The sequence below is a fragment of the Trichomonascus vanleenenianus genome (genome assembly GCF_965637985.1).
Source record: "Trichomonascus vanleenenianus strain CLIB 3782 genome assembly, contig: TRVA0_005S, whole genome shotgun sequence".
NCBI classification, from domain to species: Eukaryota; Fungi; Ascomycota; class Dipodascomycetes; order Dipodascales; family Trichomonascaceae; genus Blastobotrys; species Blastobotrys vanleenenianus.
The window spans coordinates 317,491-330,548 of record NW_027481882.1 but is presented as its reverse complement, the minus strand read 5'-3'; the positions used below and the strand labels follow the sequence as shown (position 1 = coordinate 330,548).

General features: G+C 49.2%; 6 protein-coding genes across 6 annotated transcripts; 3 read left to right on the top strand and 3 right to left on the bottom strand.

Annotated features, from left to right (window-relative positions):
• Positions 1-140: 140 nt before the first annotated feature.
• PHO13 (4-nitrophenylphosphatase) lies at positions 141-1,034 on the bottom strand (the record flags this gene model as incomplete). Its single annotated transcript, XM_076682940.1, has 1 exon — positions 141-1,034. The coding sequence occupies one exon, from the start codon at positions 1,032-1,034 to the stop codon at positions 141-143; it is 894 nt and encodes a 297-aa protein (XP_076542915.1).
• A 703-nt stretch (positions 1,035-1,737) lies between these two features.
• On the top strand, positions 1,738-2,169 carry TRVA0_005S03158 (uncharacterized protein; the record flags this gene model as incomplete). The annotated part of the gene is made up of 2 exons (XM_076682939.1): positions 1,738-1,788; positions 1,852-2,169. 2 exons carry the CDS (start codon positions 1,738-1,740, stop codon positions 2,167-2,169), a joined length of 369 nt encoding a protein of 122 aa, XP_076542914.1.
• Positions 2,170-3,489: 1,320 nt separating this feature from the next.
• On the top strand, positions 3,490-5,142 carry ALG9 (dolichyl-P-Man:Man(6)GlcNAc(2)-PP-dolichol alpha-1,2-mannosyltransferase; the record flags this gene model as incomplete). Its single annotated transcript, XM_076682938.1, has 1 exon — positions 3,490-5,142. One exon carries the CDS (start codon positions 3,490-3,492, stop codon positions 5,140-5,142), a length of 1,653 nt encoding a protein of 550 aa, XP_076542913.1.
• A 287-nt stretch (positions 5,143-5,429) lies between these two features.
• Positions 5,430-6,710, bottom strand: ADE12 (adenylosuccinate synthase; the record flags this gene model as incomplete). The annotated part of the gene is made up of 1 exon (XM_076682937.1): positions 5,430-6,710. One exon carries the CDS (start codon positions 6,708-6,710, stop codon positions 5,430-5,432), a length of 1,281 nt encoding a protein of 426 aa, XP_076542912.1.
• A 750-nt stretch (positions 6,711-7,460) lies between these two features.
• On the top strand, positions 7,461-9,668 carry POP1 (ribonuclease P/MRP protein subunit POP1; the record flags this gene model as incomplete). Its single annotated transcript, XM_076682936.1, has 1 exon — positions 7,461-9,668. One exon carries the CDS (start codon positions 7,461-7,463, stop codon positions 9,666-9,668), a length of 2,208 nt encoding a protein of 735 aa, XP_076542911.1.
• A 153-nt stretch (positions 9,669-9,821) lies between these two features.
• Positions 9,822-12,959, bottom strand: FUN12 (translation initiation factor eIF5B; the record flags this gene model as incomplete). The annotated part of the gene is made up of 2 exons (XM_076682935.1): positions 9,822-12,894; positions 12,949-12,959. The coding sequence occupies 2 exons, from the start codon at positions 12,957-12,959 to the stop codon at positions 9,822-9,824; spliced, it is 3,084 nt and encodes a 1,027-aa protein (XP_076542910.1).
• Positions 12,960-13,058: the final 99 nt, after the last annotated feature.

Here is a 13,058-nt window from a genome sequence, read left to right as displayed (position 1 = left end):
GTTAATGAAGAGCCCAGCACAGTTCAATTACCTACTATATGACCCCGTATCAGCCATCTCTGTCTCATATAAAGTGTCTATAAACTATCCACATTCACGGCGTTATTCGATTCATTCGGAGCCCAGTCCGCAGTGCTTTACTACTGGAGGAGATCGTACAGGCAGCCGAGCTTGTCGATGTAGAAATCAGGCTGGACAATTGGCTTATTCTGCAGGGTCTCTTCCTTGTCGACACCTGTCAGAACCATCAACGTACCGAGGCCACCTTCTTTTCCAAACACCATGTCAGTGTTGAGTCGGTCGCCGACCATGCAGGCCCGCTTCGGGTCAAAAGAGAACTCTGCCTTAATGCAATCCATCATAGCCTTGCTGGGCTTGCCCAATGCGGTAGGCGTCCTTCCCGTGCAGGTCTCCAAAGTGCCCACAATCGTGCCTGCGCCGGGCAACAGCCTGCCCTTTGACGGGTAGGTCGAATCAATGTTCGTCGCCAAAAAAACAGTCTCGGGGTCAAGCAGCTGCTGCATGGCATTGGCAATTTTCAGATAGTTGATATGAATATCGAGCCCGCAAAGAACGGCACCAATGCTTGGGTCCCGCTTGAGTCCAGCGGTTACATCCTCGGTGGCAGCCTTGTTGAGCTCTGGGTCGGTGCCGCCAACGTACTTGATACCAAGGTTAGCCAATTCCTCCTCGATGCCCTTCTCGCCGACTATCAGAACCTTCTTGTCGTTGGGGAAGTTGAGCACCTTACGGAGGTAGACCGCCGAGGAATACGACGAGCCAAAGATCTCCGACTCGCGCACCTTGAGCCCGAAATTCTCGAACTTCTTATTATAGGCCCGTCGAGACTTTGTCGAGTTGTTTGTGACGAAAATGAGCCGTTTGTTTCTCGACCGCAGCAGATCAATGGTCTCGACTACTGAGGGCAGGAGATGGCTGCCCTGCCATAGTACACCGTCGCAGTCGAACAGGAAGTCATCATACTTGTCGAGGAACGCTTCCACTTGCTCTTTGCTTACTATCTTTTCGCTCATTTTTTTTTTTCAGAGTACTTACTCAGGGGAAAGGCAGCAAACGTCAATTATGGGTATTAATACGAACCGATCGATGGGAAACGGTGATCCGACGGACGTACGGTATCAGCCGTTATTGTCAGACACGCCGGTTACAGACCGCCTGGAAGGGAGAGGCTTTAATATCCGTACTATTCTTACAACATTTGAAGGCTCGATCAGCTGGCGTTTACAGGTCTTTCAGCAGAGGAGCCAGTATCCACTACCAATGAGCTCCAACCGAGTTTCCTTGCTAAGACGGATCGCTCTGAGTTTCTCGGCCGCATGTAACTATATATATTGAATTTGCGCTTGGAAAGTCCTACATGCATTTAGGGGGCGGTTTATATGGCAATTCGTAAGAGAAATCAAAGCCCCAGCACGTAAAGGCTTTGGTGACGTGCGGCGTCAACAGCCGCATAATATGAGGCTCAGATTGCCTCGCACCGTTGACCACAGAATATCATAAATATCGTAAATATAGGACGAATCACTTCATTATCTGATAGCAATATCAACTTATAGAATGACCAATGCTGAAATTTCAGTAGTCGCTCGTTTGGTAAAACGATGGCGCTGATTGGTCGAGCGGGCGTCGCTCCCAATACTGGAGACACATTCAACTTTTTCAAGGAACTCCTAGTACTTGCATTTCAACGTCGTCTTTCATATAGAAATAAAGAAGATGGTTCAAGATCTCCCCCCAGCTAAGGGCTACGAGCCAATCCAGTGGAAGGTGAGTTTTTAATGGTGGCTATTATTTGCGTGTTGAGAAGAATAAGTAGGCTGACAGGTTTAGCGAAACCTTCCTTCTCGAGGCTTCCGACCTTCCATCTACCTCGCTACCCTCCTCGGTATCTGCGGTTACGGTTTCTACGAGCTTATTGGCGCAATTCGAGAGCGAAACGAGCTCTCTCGAGAAAAGGTCTGGTCGCGAATCTACCTCCAGCCAATGTTGGAGGCCGAACTTGATCGAGACACTGTTCGGCGACACTTCTCTAGCATTGAAAAGGAAAAGGAGATCATGAAGGACGTACCAGGCTGGGACGCCGAGGAGTCTGTATACAACGACAAGAAGTTCCGACGACCAGCTTTCATCAACCTTCCAAAGTGGTAATTGTCATACCACCACCACCACTAATATTATTATTGTACGACTATGTAATGACAAGAAGGAAGTTGAAAAAAAGAAGTTTGCATATCACATTTCCGCGAAGTGAAGCTCTGGCGGATTGGGCGGCCAGCTCCTAATCTGTTCCCTCCAATTGTTGAATCAATCGAGACATAATACCATTGGGGGAGATTCTAGCGGCACAGTATCGGTAGATTGCAAAGTCAGTGTTACGAAGTACAGTAATATTCGGCGCAGAACAAACTTGCTTGGAGAAAATTACTGGACGGTATTTTCCGCAATAGCTTTGTGGAATTGTACCTGGTTAAAGTACACGTAACGGCATATGATACTGTATTTTTGATGGGGAACAGATGATTGTGCAATCAATTTCTGGAGAAAAAAAGAGATACGTTGAGCATTTAGTTCCCAAGAGCTTGGAACGCAAAACTGGAGGGAGGTATCTGCAAAGAGGATCTTTGCGTACAGCTCCTATGGTAGGTCGTACGTATATATATATTCCCGTGGATGAGTTCCAATAATCAATTGCTACTAGCATCCGAACCTGTCATCATGATGGAGATGTCCTTTAGTTTCGGCATAGGAGACGCATGTAATATATCACCACATCTAGCTTTTGCTCTCCATATCGTCAAGCGCACCGAGCGAAATATCCGATTCGAATTAGTAATCGTCAGTGAGTTAAGATGGTCACTGGATAGTAACATTGCTCACAATAGAGGGCCAATCGCACTCCTTAAGCGAGAGATAGGTTATTTTCTTGGATAACTGGAATTACTCGCTCGCGTCATTCAGTCTGACGGTTACATGGTCTATTCAACGATATCTGCGAGATAAGGTAAGATCCTGCAGAGTCCATTGGAATATATGTCCGTTCTGTAGACCATATTGGCATTGGAAGTCATAATTATTATTACTAGGGACTCTTAAGGTATTGCTAGCTTATTATGTGTAATTTATCGTATGTCAAAGCATGTGTATCACGGCCCGTTTGATTGTCGCGGCATGAGTTACCTGGAAAAGGCTATCGTCAAAACGAGAAATATGACAAAGCTACCCCTTCCAATCTAAATAATATGTTTGAACAGTATCCATAATCCCCTTACTGATTGTCGTATTTATTTTTTTCTATTTTACGGTAGTTGTATTCGCCCCACCAGCGATCATCGGACTTTTTCGCAGTGATAGGGTACGATAGTGCAGAGTGATGATGCATCACCCAAGTACCCCTAGCCACGGTATCGAGGAAACTCTATATTCACCCTTTTTCCTCGGGCGACCTGCCAACAAATTATAGCTATAAATATGCTTACAAGGTCGCTTGCCGTGTTCTCCTTGTTCCTCACGGTGCGAGTGTTGTGTGCTCGATACTCGATCATCCCCGATTGCGATGAGGTGTTTAATTACTGGGAGCCATTGCACTACTTGACGCATGGCTACGGGCTCCAGACATGGGAGTACTCGCCCGTCTATGCGATCCGCAGTTGGGCCTACGAGGCTCTCCACGCACTGGTCATCCGGGCTATAGAGCCACTGGTGGTCAAAAAGTATGATCTGTTTTACGGGCTGAGATACGCATTTTCAGCTCTCTCGGCGCTCGCAGAGACCAAACTGTACTCGTCACTGAGAAAGAACGTGTCTGGATCTGTTGCCGCCTGGTATGCTGTGTTTTCGCTTGCATCTACCGGCATGTTCCACTCTTCCGTGGCGTTCCTGCCTTCGTCGTTCGCCATGCACGCATTCACTCTCGCACTGGCCAACTACACAAGTTTACAGAACAGAAGTCATGCTGTCGTGCGAGGAATTACCTGGACAGTGATTGGTGGCCTGCTTGGGTGGCCCTTCTGCTTGGTGCTCGTCATGCCCTTTGGGGTGAATTATTTCGTCCATGCTGTTGCGCGAAAGCGGTTTACAGCTCTGTTGGCCTCAATCGGCAAAGTTCTGTTTAATACGGCCTCAATCTTGGCCAGCATTGTTGCGTATGACAGTACCGCCTACAAGAAGTTTGTGGTGGTGCCAGCGAACATTGTTCTGTACAATGTTCTCAATGCTACTGAGGACTCGGGACCAGATATTTTTGGCACCGAGCCATGGTGGTTTTATCCGCTCAATCTATCTCTCAACTTCAATTTCATTTTCTACTTGGCTGCAATTAGTGTAATTGTGCCTTTCGCGCTTGCTGTGTGCAACCCAACTAAGATCCGGTACCACTGGCTTGACCTCCTAACCCTTGTGAGCCCCTTCTACGTCTGGCTAGGCATTTTTATCGCACAACCCCATAAGGAGGAGCGGTTTATGTACGTCGCCTATCCTTCTCTTTGTGTCAATGCTGCCATTGCTATGGAATTCATGCTCGTTTTCTCCAGCAAGCTCTTGAACCGAAAGGTTATTACTTTCAGCGCAGCGGTACTGATTATAGCTATCTCTTTGTCACGATCCGTAGCACTGGCAAAGTTCTACAGTGCACCAATTGAGCTCTACAAGCAGATCCCCGACAATGCGGCCGGTAACATCTGTGTCGGGCGTGAGTGGTACCGATACCCATCTTCTTACTTTATCGACAACAACCTCCGGCTCAAGTTTGTCAAGAGCGGCTTTAGTGGCCTTCTGCCTGGTGAGTTTATCGAAACAAATTCGACTTCGTGGATTGACCGGAAGGGAATTTATGTGCCACCAGAGGGCATGAACGACAAGAACCTCGAGGACCCTGGAAAGTACACTCCTGTATCTGACTGTGATTTTATGGTCGACCTCGACTCCGCAGTAGATGAGGAGGCAGGCGAGATCCGATACACGGCTAGCCCTGAGTGGAAGAAGATCCGCTGCTTGCCATTCCTCAACAATGCCGAGAGTTCAGGAATCGGGCGAATCCTCTACCACCCTAGCAGTTTCCACGCTCTGACCAAAACAAACTTGGTATACGATAACTATTGTCTTTTGGAGAGGAGTCATTCCTAGTTTATTTATTTATAAACCACCACCGGGTGCATATAAGAATTAGTTCCTTCTTAGTCTAGCAGCCATTGGGATTATTCGCCTTCAAACCCCCAATACAGTAGATCGCTGATACATATCATGAAGAAGGGGTTGCAGAGCATCCTGAAAACTGCAAGCGGTACGTTACAGCATGCTGCAATTGCTAACCTTTTTCTTTTATTACGAAACGCCAGTTTGGAAAGATCTTTGACAGATGATTCTGATAATAATACATTAGTAAACTTGCAAAATAAGGGTCATTTATAAGTCTATTTGGTGAGCATGGCGTCTCGGCCTGGACCAACACCAATCCACTCAACCGGAACGCCAACAAACTCCTCAATGTACTCAACGTACTTCTTGGCGTTCTCGGGAAGCTCGTCGTAGGTCTTGCACTTGGAGATATCCTCGCTCCAACCTGGGAGGGTCTCGTAGACAACCTCAACCTGCTCAACGACTCGCAGGTCCTCTGGGAAAAGGTCAAGGGTCTTGCCATTGTGCTTGTACGCAACAGCGACCTTGAGCTCTGGCAGTTGATCCAAGACATCAAGCTTGGTGATGTTGAGAGAGGTGTAGCCGTTGATGAGGGTCGAGTACTTGAGCACGACCAAATCGAGCCAGCCACATCGTCGCTTTCGGCCAGTGGTGACGCCGAACTCTGCGCCAACGGTCTGCAAGTGCTCGCCGACTTCATTCAGCTGTTCAGTTGGGAAAGGACCAGCGCCAACTCGCGTGGTATAAGCCTTGACGACACCGTACACGTTGTTGATCTTGCTTGGTGGAATGCCCAAGCCGGTGCACACGCCGCCAATAGCCGTGCTGGAGGAAGTGACATATGGGTAAGTACCGTGGTCAATGTCAAGCATGAGTGCATTGGCACCCTCGACGAGAATTCGCTTCTTATCAGCGATGGCCTTGTGCATGAAAGATACAGCATCAACCACGAATGGTCTCAGCTTCTCGGCGAGAACCTTGTACATGGCGAGCTGGGCCTCAATGTCGAATGCAAACTCGCCGTATCGCTTCCGTCGCGAGGCAATGAGTCGCTTAAACAGGTGCTCAAACTCCTCCCAGGCGCCTGGCTCCTGAGAAACGAGGTGATGGATTCGGATACCCGATCGACTAGCCTTGGTCGAGTAGGTTGGGCCGATACCCTTGCCAGTGGTGCCAATAGCCTTCTTGGTAGAGCTCAGCTCCTGCTCCTTGAGGCCATCGGTGATCTGGTGGAAATCAAACACAATGTGGGCTCGAGAAGACACAAAGAGTCGGTCCCGGCAGTAAAGACCCTTCTCCTCCAGGTCCTCGAGCTCCTTGAACAGGGATGGAATGTGCACAACTACGCCGGAACCAACAAGGTTCAGGCAGTGCGGGTTGATCAACCCAGAAGGCAGCATGTGGAAGTCATACTTGACTCCGTTAACTACGATAGTGTGGCCGGCATTGTTACCACCCTGGCATCGGGCACAGACATCAATCTTGTCACAGAGGATGTCGACGAGTTTGCCTTTGCCCTCGTCGCCCCACTGAGCACCAAGTACAACGTCAGTCATTTCTAATGTGGTCCTGTTTTTTCAAAATGTTTCGAGTTCGCTTGTTTTATTCTCTATGACAGTCTTCCCTAAGGTATACTATAGGATGACTGGAGCAGGCGTCCAGTAAGAGTCAAACTTCTTCCTACCCAATGGCGTTTATATAGCCATTTCTCCTCCAGGGTTAGGGTAATTTTTCATTTCATACAAGATCCCGTGCTGGGAAGACACAGGTCTGGCAAATTCGCCTGTTTGAAACTCCTTGCACTTTTCTGTTGCGCGTTTTTGCGGCTAGTGTTCCGGCCGGAAAAATTTTTTTTCTCAATGTTTTAGCTACAGGGGAGGGGGGGTATGTAAGCTATGGAAGGGAGAGAACCGAAGAAGCGTTTTAGGGCAATGATTGCGTAGGTAGGTTGGGGCTGTGGATGACTCTTTATAATTATCGCGCTCCGTTTTCCAATGAAATTGCGTATACACCAGAGCATTACCGACGGGGTATTCCGGCGGTATTACCGATACCTATGTAATTCACAGTTCCTTTTAGAGCTAGAGCTACACTGTAATTGCTGGTGCTGTTATGTACGTGTGGCCAGCCAATTATTGACGTATATGTGAGAATGAAAAATTTCGTAATTAACTTAAATGCAGATAAACGTTAACTTGAGTTGAAATAATTATTTGCGGATGATTAATTGGGATGAACATAGTGGAACTTCAAAGGATGCTGAGCTTGGAGAAGTCATTTTTTAGATCATATCGACTGATAGCACGATGCCTCCAAAACGCGCTAGCGATGGTGGAGGCGGCAGAAATAAAAAACGGGCACGGATATTCGACTCGCGTAGAATTATAGTGCAGAATAATGACGATGCTTTCAGCGACGGACGACTGGATGTGCCGAGCTTTGTCAAATCAAGAGAGTTCGAGATCAAGCAATTGGAGAACAGCATGTTCAATTCCAAGAAGTCTGGGTCGAAACGAGCATTCCAGAAGGTCCCACGAGACTTGCGGAGACGTACTGCTTCGCACAATGTCAAACGGGTGCCCCCAAAATTGAGAAAAAGAGCTGCCAGGGAGATGGCCGAAGACAAAACACCAGGCATTAAAAAGGCTACTGTCCGGGGCCATGCTAAGGCAAAAGAGCTGGCTGTTGAGCGTACTCACCAGAAAGACAAGGCGAAAAAAGTTGAGGCATCAGGCGAGTCAACCGTGGAATACGACTCCAAGTTGCACTGTACTGACCATACCGGAGTTAACGCGTGGCTCCCTTTGCCTAAGGGAGATCTGAGCTATGGATCGAGACAGAAATCAAAGGCATGGCTGCCAACGCACGTGTGGCATGCCAAGCGAGCCCATATAGAGCCCTTGTGGGGCTACTCCATCCCAGTGCGTCCGACGGCGAAGTGCTACAGGCCTACTCACAGAGCGAACACGCAAACTGGCGCCATTGTATGGGACACCAGTTATTTTTGCACAGTCATTTTGCATGGGAAATTTGCCTCTGTTGTTGAGGTGCTTTTGGCAATTGGCGCGGAAAGGGCCACCAAGCCCAAATTTACCTCGGGTAAGCGCGCCTGGGAAGGCCTTCTAGCTGATGGAGATAGAGTACTAGGCCCTGGGCTGGTCTATTGGAGAAGGCTTTCTGATAATGGTGACGACAATGTTGACGCAATGCTGCGTTTCCATCCTGCCCTCTTTGATGAATTGAGCCAGATGCTCGCCCAGATGACCAAAGATAAAGTATGTGATTTCCATGATTGCCGCTTTTCCGTGGGTTCAATTGACATTTGTGGCCCGAAAAGCTTGGCTGCCTTGCGTGCAGTGCTCAAGTTCAAGTCTAAAGAAACATCAAAGACACCTATCTTGTGGTCACGCCTTGCATCCATTAGCAACTCCGAGTCCATTCCTTCAAATGTTGCGATTAACCTTAATGTTCACGACCCACGGTTCTTCTCTGCAAAGAGATTCAAAGTAAATCCGCAGTCCTCTGACTATTTGGTGACTCTTCTTAATGAGTGGCCAGAGTCATTTAGCACACCATCTGCGCTCTTTGCATCAGAGGGAAGAAATCTCAGCTACCAGAATCAGGCGTCCCTCAAATCGCTTAACGCCCGACGAAGCGAAGCGGGCCCTGGCAAGGACGTTCCAACTACTCCTGATGATCCAACCATCCCTATCATTCTCGTTAAGCGTTCGAATAACAGCTGGACGCTGCTTCTACCCTGGGGCTGGGTACTTCCGTTTTGGCACACGATAAATGAAATTAATGGAGTCAGGATTGGAGGTATTGAACAATTCCAACAGCTCGCGTTTGAGAACGGTCAATTGCATTTCCCTACAGATTTTGTATTCGCTCCGGTTTACAATTCTATCGCTGAAAAAAAGGCGAAGGAGCTGGAGGATCACTGGAGACGAAAACAATCTGGGAAAAGAGTTAACTATTTTAACTTGTCTCAACTGCATACTGGGAAAGAACATGGTAATCCGTTCAAATGCGACTGGGGCTTTGCAGGTGCCGTTTACAAAAACCGAGATCAGCTGGTATGGTCCAAGGATATATCTAACGACATTGATGGGCTTAAGTCAGATGTCAGGCCTGTGCTGCGACAGGCGTCTAGTGGAGAGGATGCTCAAATGGAAGACGACAATACTCTCCTTGTCATGCCAGTCAAAATCGAGTTTAAGAACCACCGCGGACACCCTACTGACTTTGCAAGAATATACAGATTCCCCAGCAATGACGCGGAATGGAATGTGGTAGCCAATGGCAGCAAGCAAGACAATGATTCGTGTCCAACCCGACCGGTGTACGATCTCATCGGTTTTGTGTCCTCTGGCACGTTTAATCTGACTACTGGAAGCGGGTATGCTGTTGGATGCATAGTATCTAATGAGGTGAAAGACAAGACCCCAGTTCTTGTTCGGAATGTTGGTACCACGACATTCCGCCTTGCATATGCTAAGCCAATTTCTGTTTGATGTAAATGAGAATATAATATCATAATAGCTTTTAATCATTGAAGTTAATTGGAATGGCTGAGCAGTATCAATTGTTACATCTATTAGACTATACTACACCCAAAGATTTCTTTTAATACTAACACACATTGACTATCATATCCTTTGGTCCCATTATTTAATGTCAAAGACACCCTTGAGCTTGATGAGCAATCGCCAGTCAGTATCCTTGACATCCTTTCGGAATGCTGGGTCCTTGAGAGTGTCAATGGTCTTTCGGCTAATCAGAGAATACATGGTATCCTTCTCATCAATGTGCCGACCCCAGGTTGGCAAGCTGGCACTGCCAGCCTCCAATCGCATGGCCACACCGGCATTGGTATCACCCTTTCTGCTAACCTCGACAGACTTGTGGTTAACCTCAAGAGAAATGACTCGGCCCAGTGGGTAAGTCACCTTCTGCTTAGTAACTGGATCAACCTTGACGATGGCAATTGGAGTACCAATTCGAAGAGAGCCCTCCACAACATCGACACCGATAATCATTGGGTTTCGCTTGTTAATAACCTGAATGATGTTAAGCACACATGGGAAGACAGCCTCGTTGATGTTGTCCTTTCGTCTCTGCTCGAGAATGCCCTTCTGGTAGTTCTCAAACGCGTCAGTCAAGTGATAAATAACATCGGCAGTGAAGATTTTGATGCCATTCTCATCGGCATACTGCTGAGCCTCCTTGTCGATGTGGACATCGAAGCAGAGCATGACAGCGTACTCCTTGTTTCGCTCCAGCATGGTAGTGGCCCGCATAACATCTCGTCGGAAAACAGTACCAAGACCAATGGACATGACCGGGACACCAACCTTCTTCAGCTCAGTGAGCAAAGCCTCCATGGAACCGACAGAAGACGCCTGAACGGCAACACCGCTACCGCTCCTGTCAATGTTATCGAGCAAACCGCTCAGATCGTCCATAACATCGTCCATCATATCCTCCACATCGTCATCTGGTCCAACCACGAGCAGTCTAGAACCAGCAATGGCGTCGTATAGGTCATTGGCCACGATCTTGACACCCATAGCGGCCTTGATCTGCTTGTGGTGGATATACTCGGACTTAAGTCGCATTTCTCGCAGCGGCTGCGGCGTCAGAAGTGCTCGTACGTGGGTCACGATCGGACCGCTTCGTCCGCACAGCACGATTTTGTCGCCTTCCTTGAGCACGCCGTTGGACAGAATAACGTCAATGGTGGCACCGATACCCTGCTCGACCTTAGCATCGAGAACAGTGGCCTCGAGATCAGACAAGAACATGAGCTCCTTGGACATTCGCGACTGGGTCAGCTCAAGAAGCAGGTAGAGCAAATCTGGAATACCCTCGCCAGTGGTGGCGGAGGTTGGAACAATCGACACAGTTCGGCCGAGGTTTTTGTTCTTGAAGTAGAGCTCGGCGTTGAGACCCTGCTCGGCAAAGGCGACCTTAGTCTTCTCGAGTCGATCCTCAAACTCACGCTGGACAGAAGAGTTCTGCTTGGCGAACGAGTCTCGGAACGCATTGTTTGGAGTAGCCTCCCAGCTGTAAAGTCGATCGACTTTATTGAGAGCGACAACAAATGGAGTCTTCCGCTCTCGCAGGAGTCTGATGGACTCGAGCGTCTGTGGCTCGAGACCATGCATGATGTCAACCACAAGAATAGCGATGTTACACAGAGACGAACCTCGGGATCGCAAACTGGTGAAAGCTTCATGACCTGGGGTATCGATGATCAACAGACCTGGCACGTTGTACGTTGGCTTAACGTACTTGTCCATTACCTTGGTCTTCTTTTCGATAGCGTCGATTGGGAAGTAGGTGGCACCAATCTGCTGGGTGATACCACCAGCCTCACCACCCTGGACGTTGGTCTGTCGCACCTTGTCGAGCAGTTTGGTCTTACCAGCGTCGACGTGACCGAGAATACAGCAGATAGGCGATCGCAAATCCTTGTCGCTAGCCTTCGCCAGGGCGCCCTTTCGTCGCTCTTCCCGCTTAGTAGAGAGCTCGGCCTTTCGTTCAGCAGTCATGATGGTACCCTTTTCGAGGACAGACTCCTCTTCTTCCTTCTTGGCCTCCTCCTTCTTCTTTGGAGCCTCCTTCTTCGGAGCGGGTTTAACCTCCTTCTTTTCTTCAACGGCAGGCTTAGCCTCCTCTTCCTCTTCTTCGTCGAGTTCAGCCTCCCAATCGTCCTTCACTTCGCCTTCAGAGTCGAGCGCAGCCTCCCAGTCGTCGATGACCTCTTCCTCAACCTCGTCCTTCTTCTCTTCTGGCGCTGGCTCTGGTACCTTCTCTGGCTCTGGGGTGGCCTCCTGCTGGGGTTCTGGGGAAGCCTCCTTGGACTCCTGCTCCTCCTTCTTGGATGGTTTCTTCTTGCCGTAGACTGGCTTCTGCTTCTTGGCTCCGCCTTCCAGACCCTCGACAACGACGCCAGAGGCAAGCAGCTGCTGCCGCCGTCGCTCCTGCAACGCCTGTTGCTCCTTCTGCTTCTTAGTTAACAGCTTGCCCTGGGCTCTCAGCTCTTCTCGCTTCTTTCGCTCCTTCTCCTTCTTGGCCAGTCGCGCCTCCTCTCGCAGTCGCTCTTCCTCCTCTTCTCGCTTTCGCTCTTCCTCTAATCGCGCCAGCTCGGCCTGTCGCTCCTGCTCCTCCTCTTCTTTTCGGGCCTTGTCGGCGGCGATCTGCTTTTTCAGCTTCTCCAGGGCCTTGGCCTGGGCAGACATCTTCTTTCCCTTGCCCGCCTTGGCGGTAGCCTCTTCTGGTTCTGGAGTCACCTCTGGAGTGGGCTCCTGCTCCTGCTGTTGCTGCTTCTTCTCCTGCTTCTTGTTGATTGGCGGAGGAGCGGTCTTCTTTCGCTCGGCCTGAGCCTTCTTCTTGGCCTTCTCCCGCTCCTTCTTCTCCCGCTCCTTCTCCTTCTTACTCTTCACCTGGACAGGGCCGCCAGTAGCGACAGCCTTGTCAGCCTCCGCGTCCTTCTGCTTCTGCTCCTTCTTCTGCTTAGACTTGCGCAGGTTGGCCATGAAATCATCGCCCCACTCGTCGTCTGCCGTCGCAGCCACCGGAGCGCTGGCCCCATTCACCTCCTCGTTGGCCTCCTCATTGGCCTCCTCTGGAGCAGCCTCAGTACTTTCAGAGGTCACGCCAAACTCCTGAGGAGTGGTATCCACCTCCGTCTCCTCCTCGTCCCAGAAATCGCCTCCGGCTTTCTGATTCTTGCTTCTGTTCACTAGTTAGCCTACCATTCTTCCACACGGCCATGCATTGGGCACTTACTTCTTACCCATCTTCCTGTGTTCTCCCCGTACTGCTTTCAATTCTTTTCAGTCCTTCCAAATGTAATGAAAGCTCCACCAACTACAATATCTCAAAGGGTATAAGCTGGT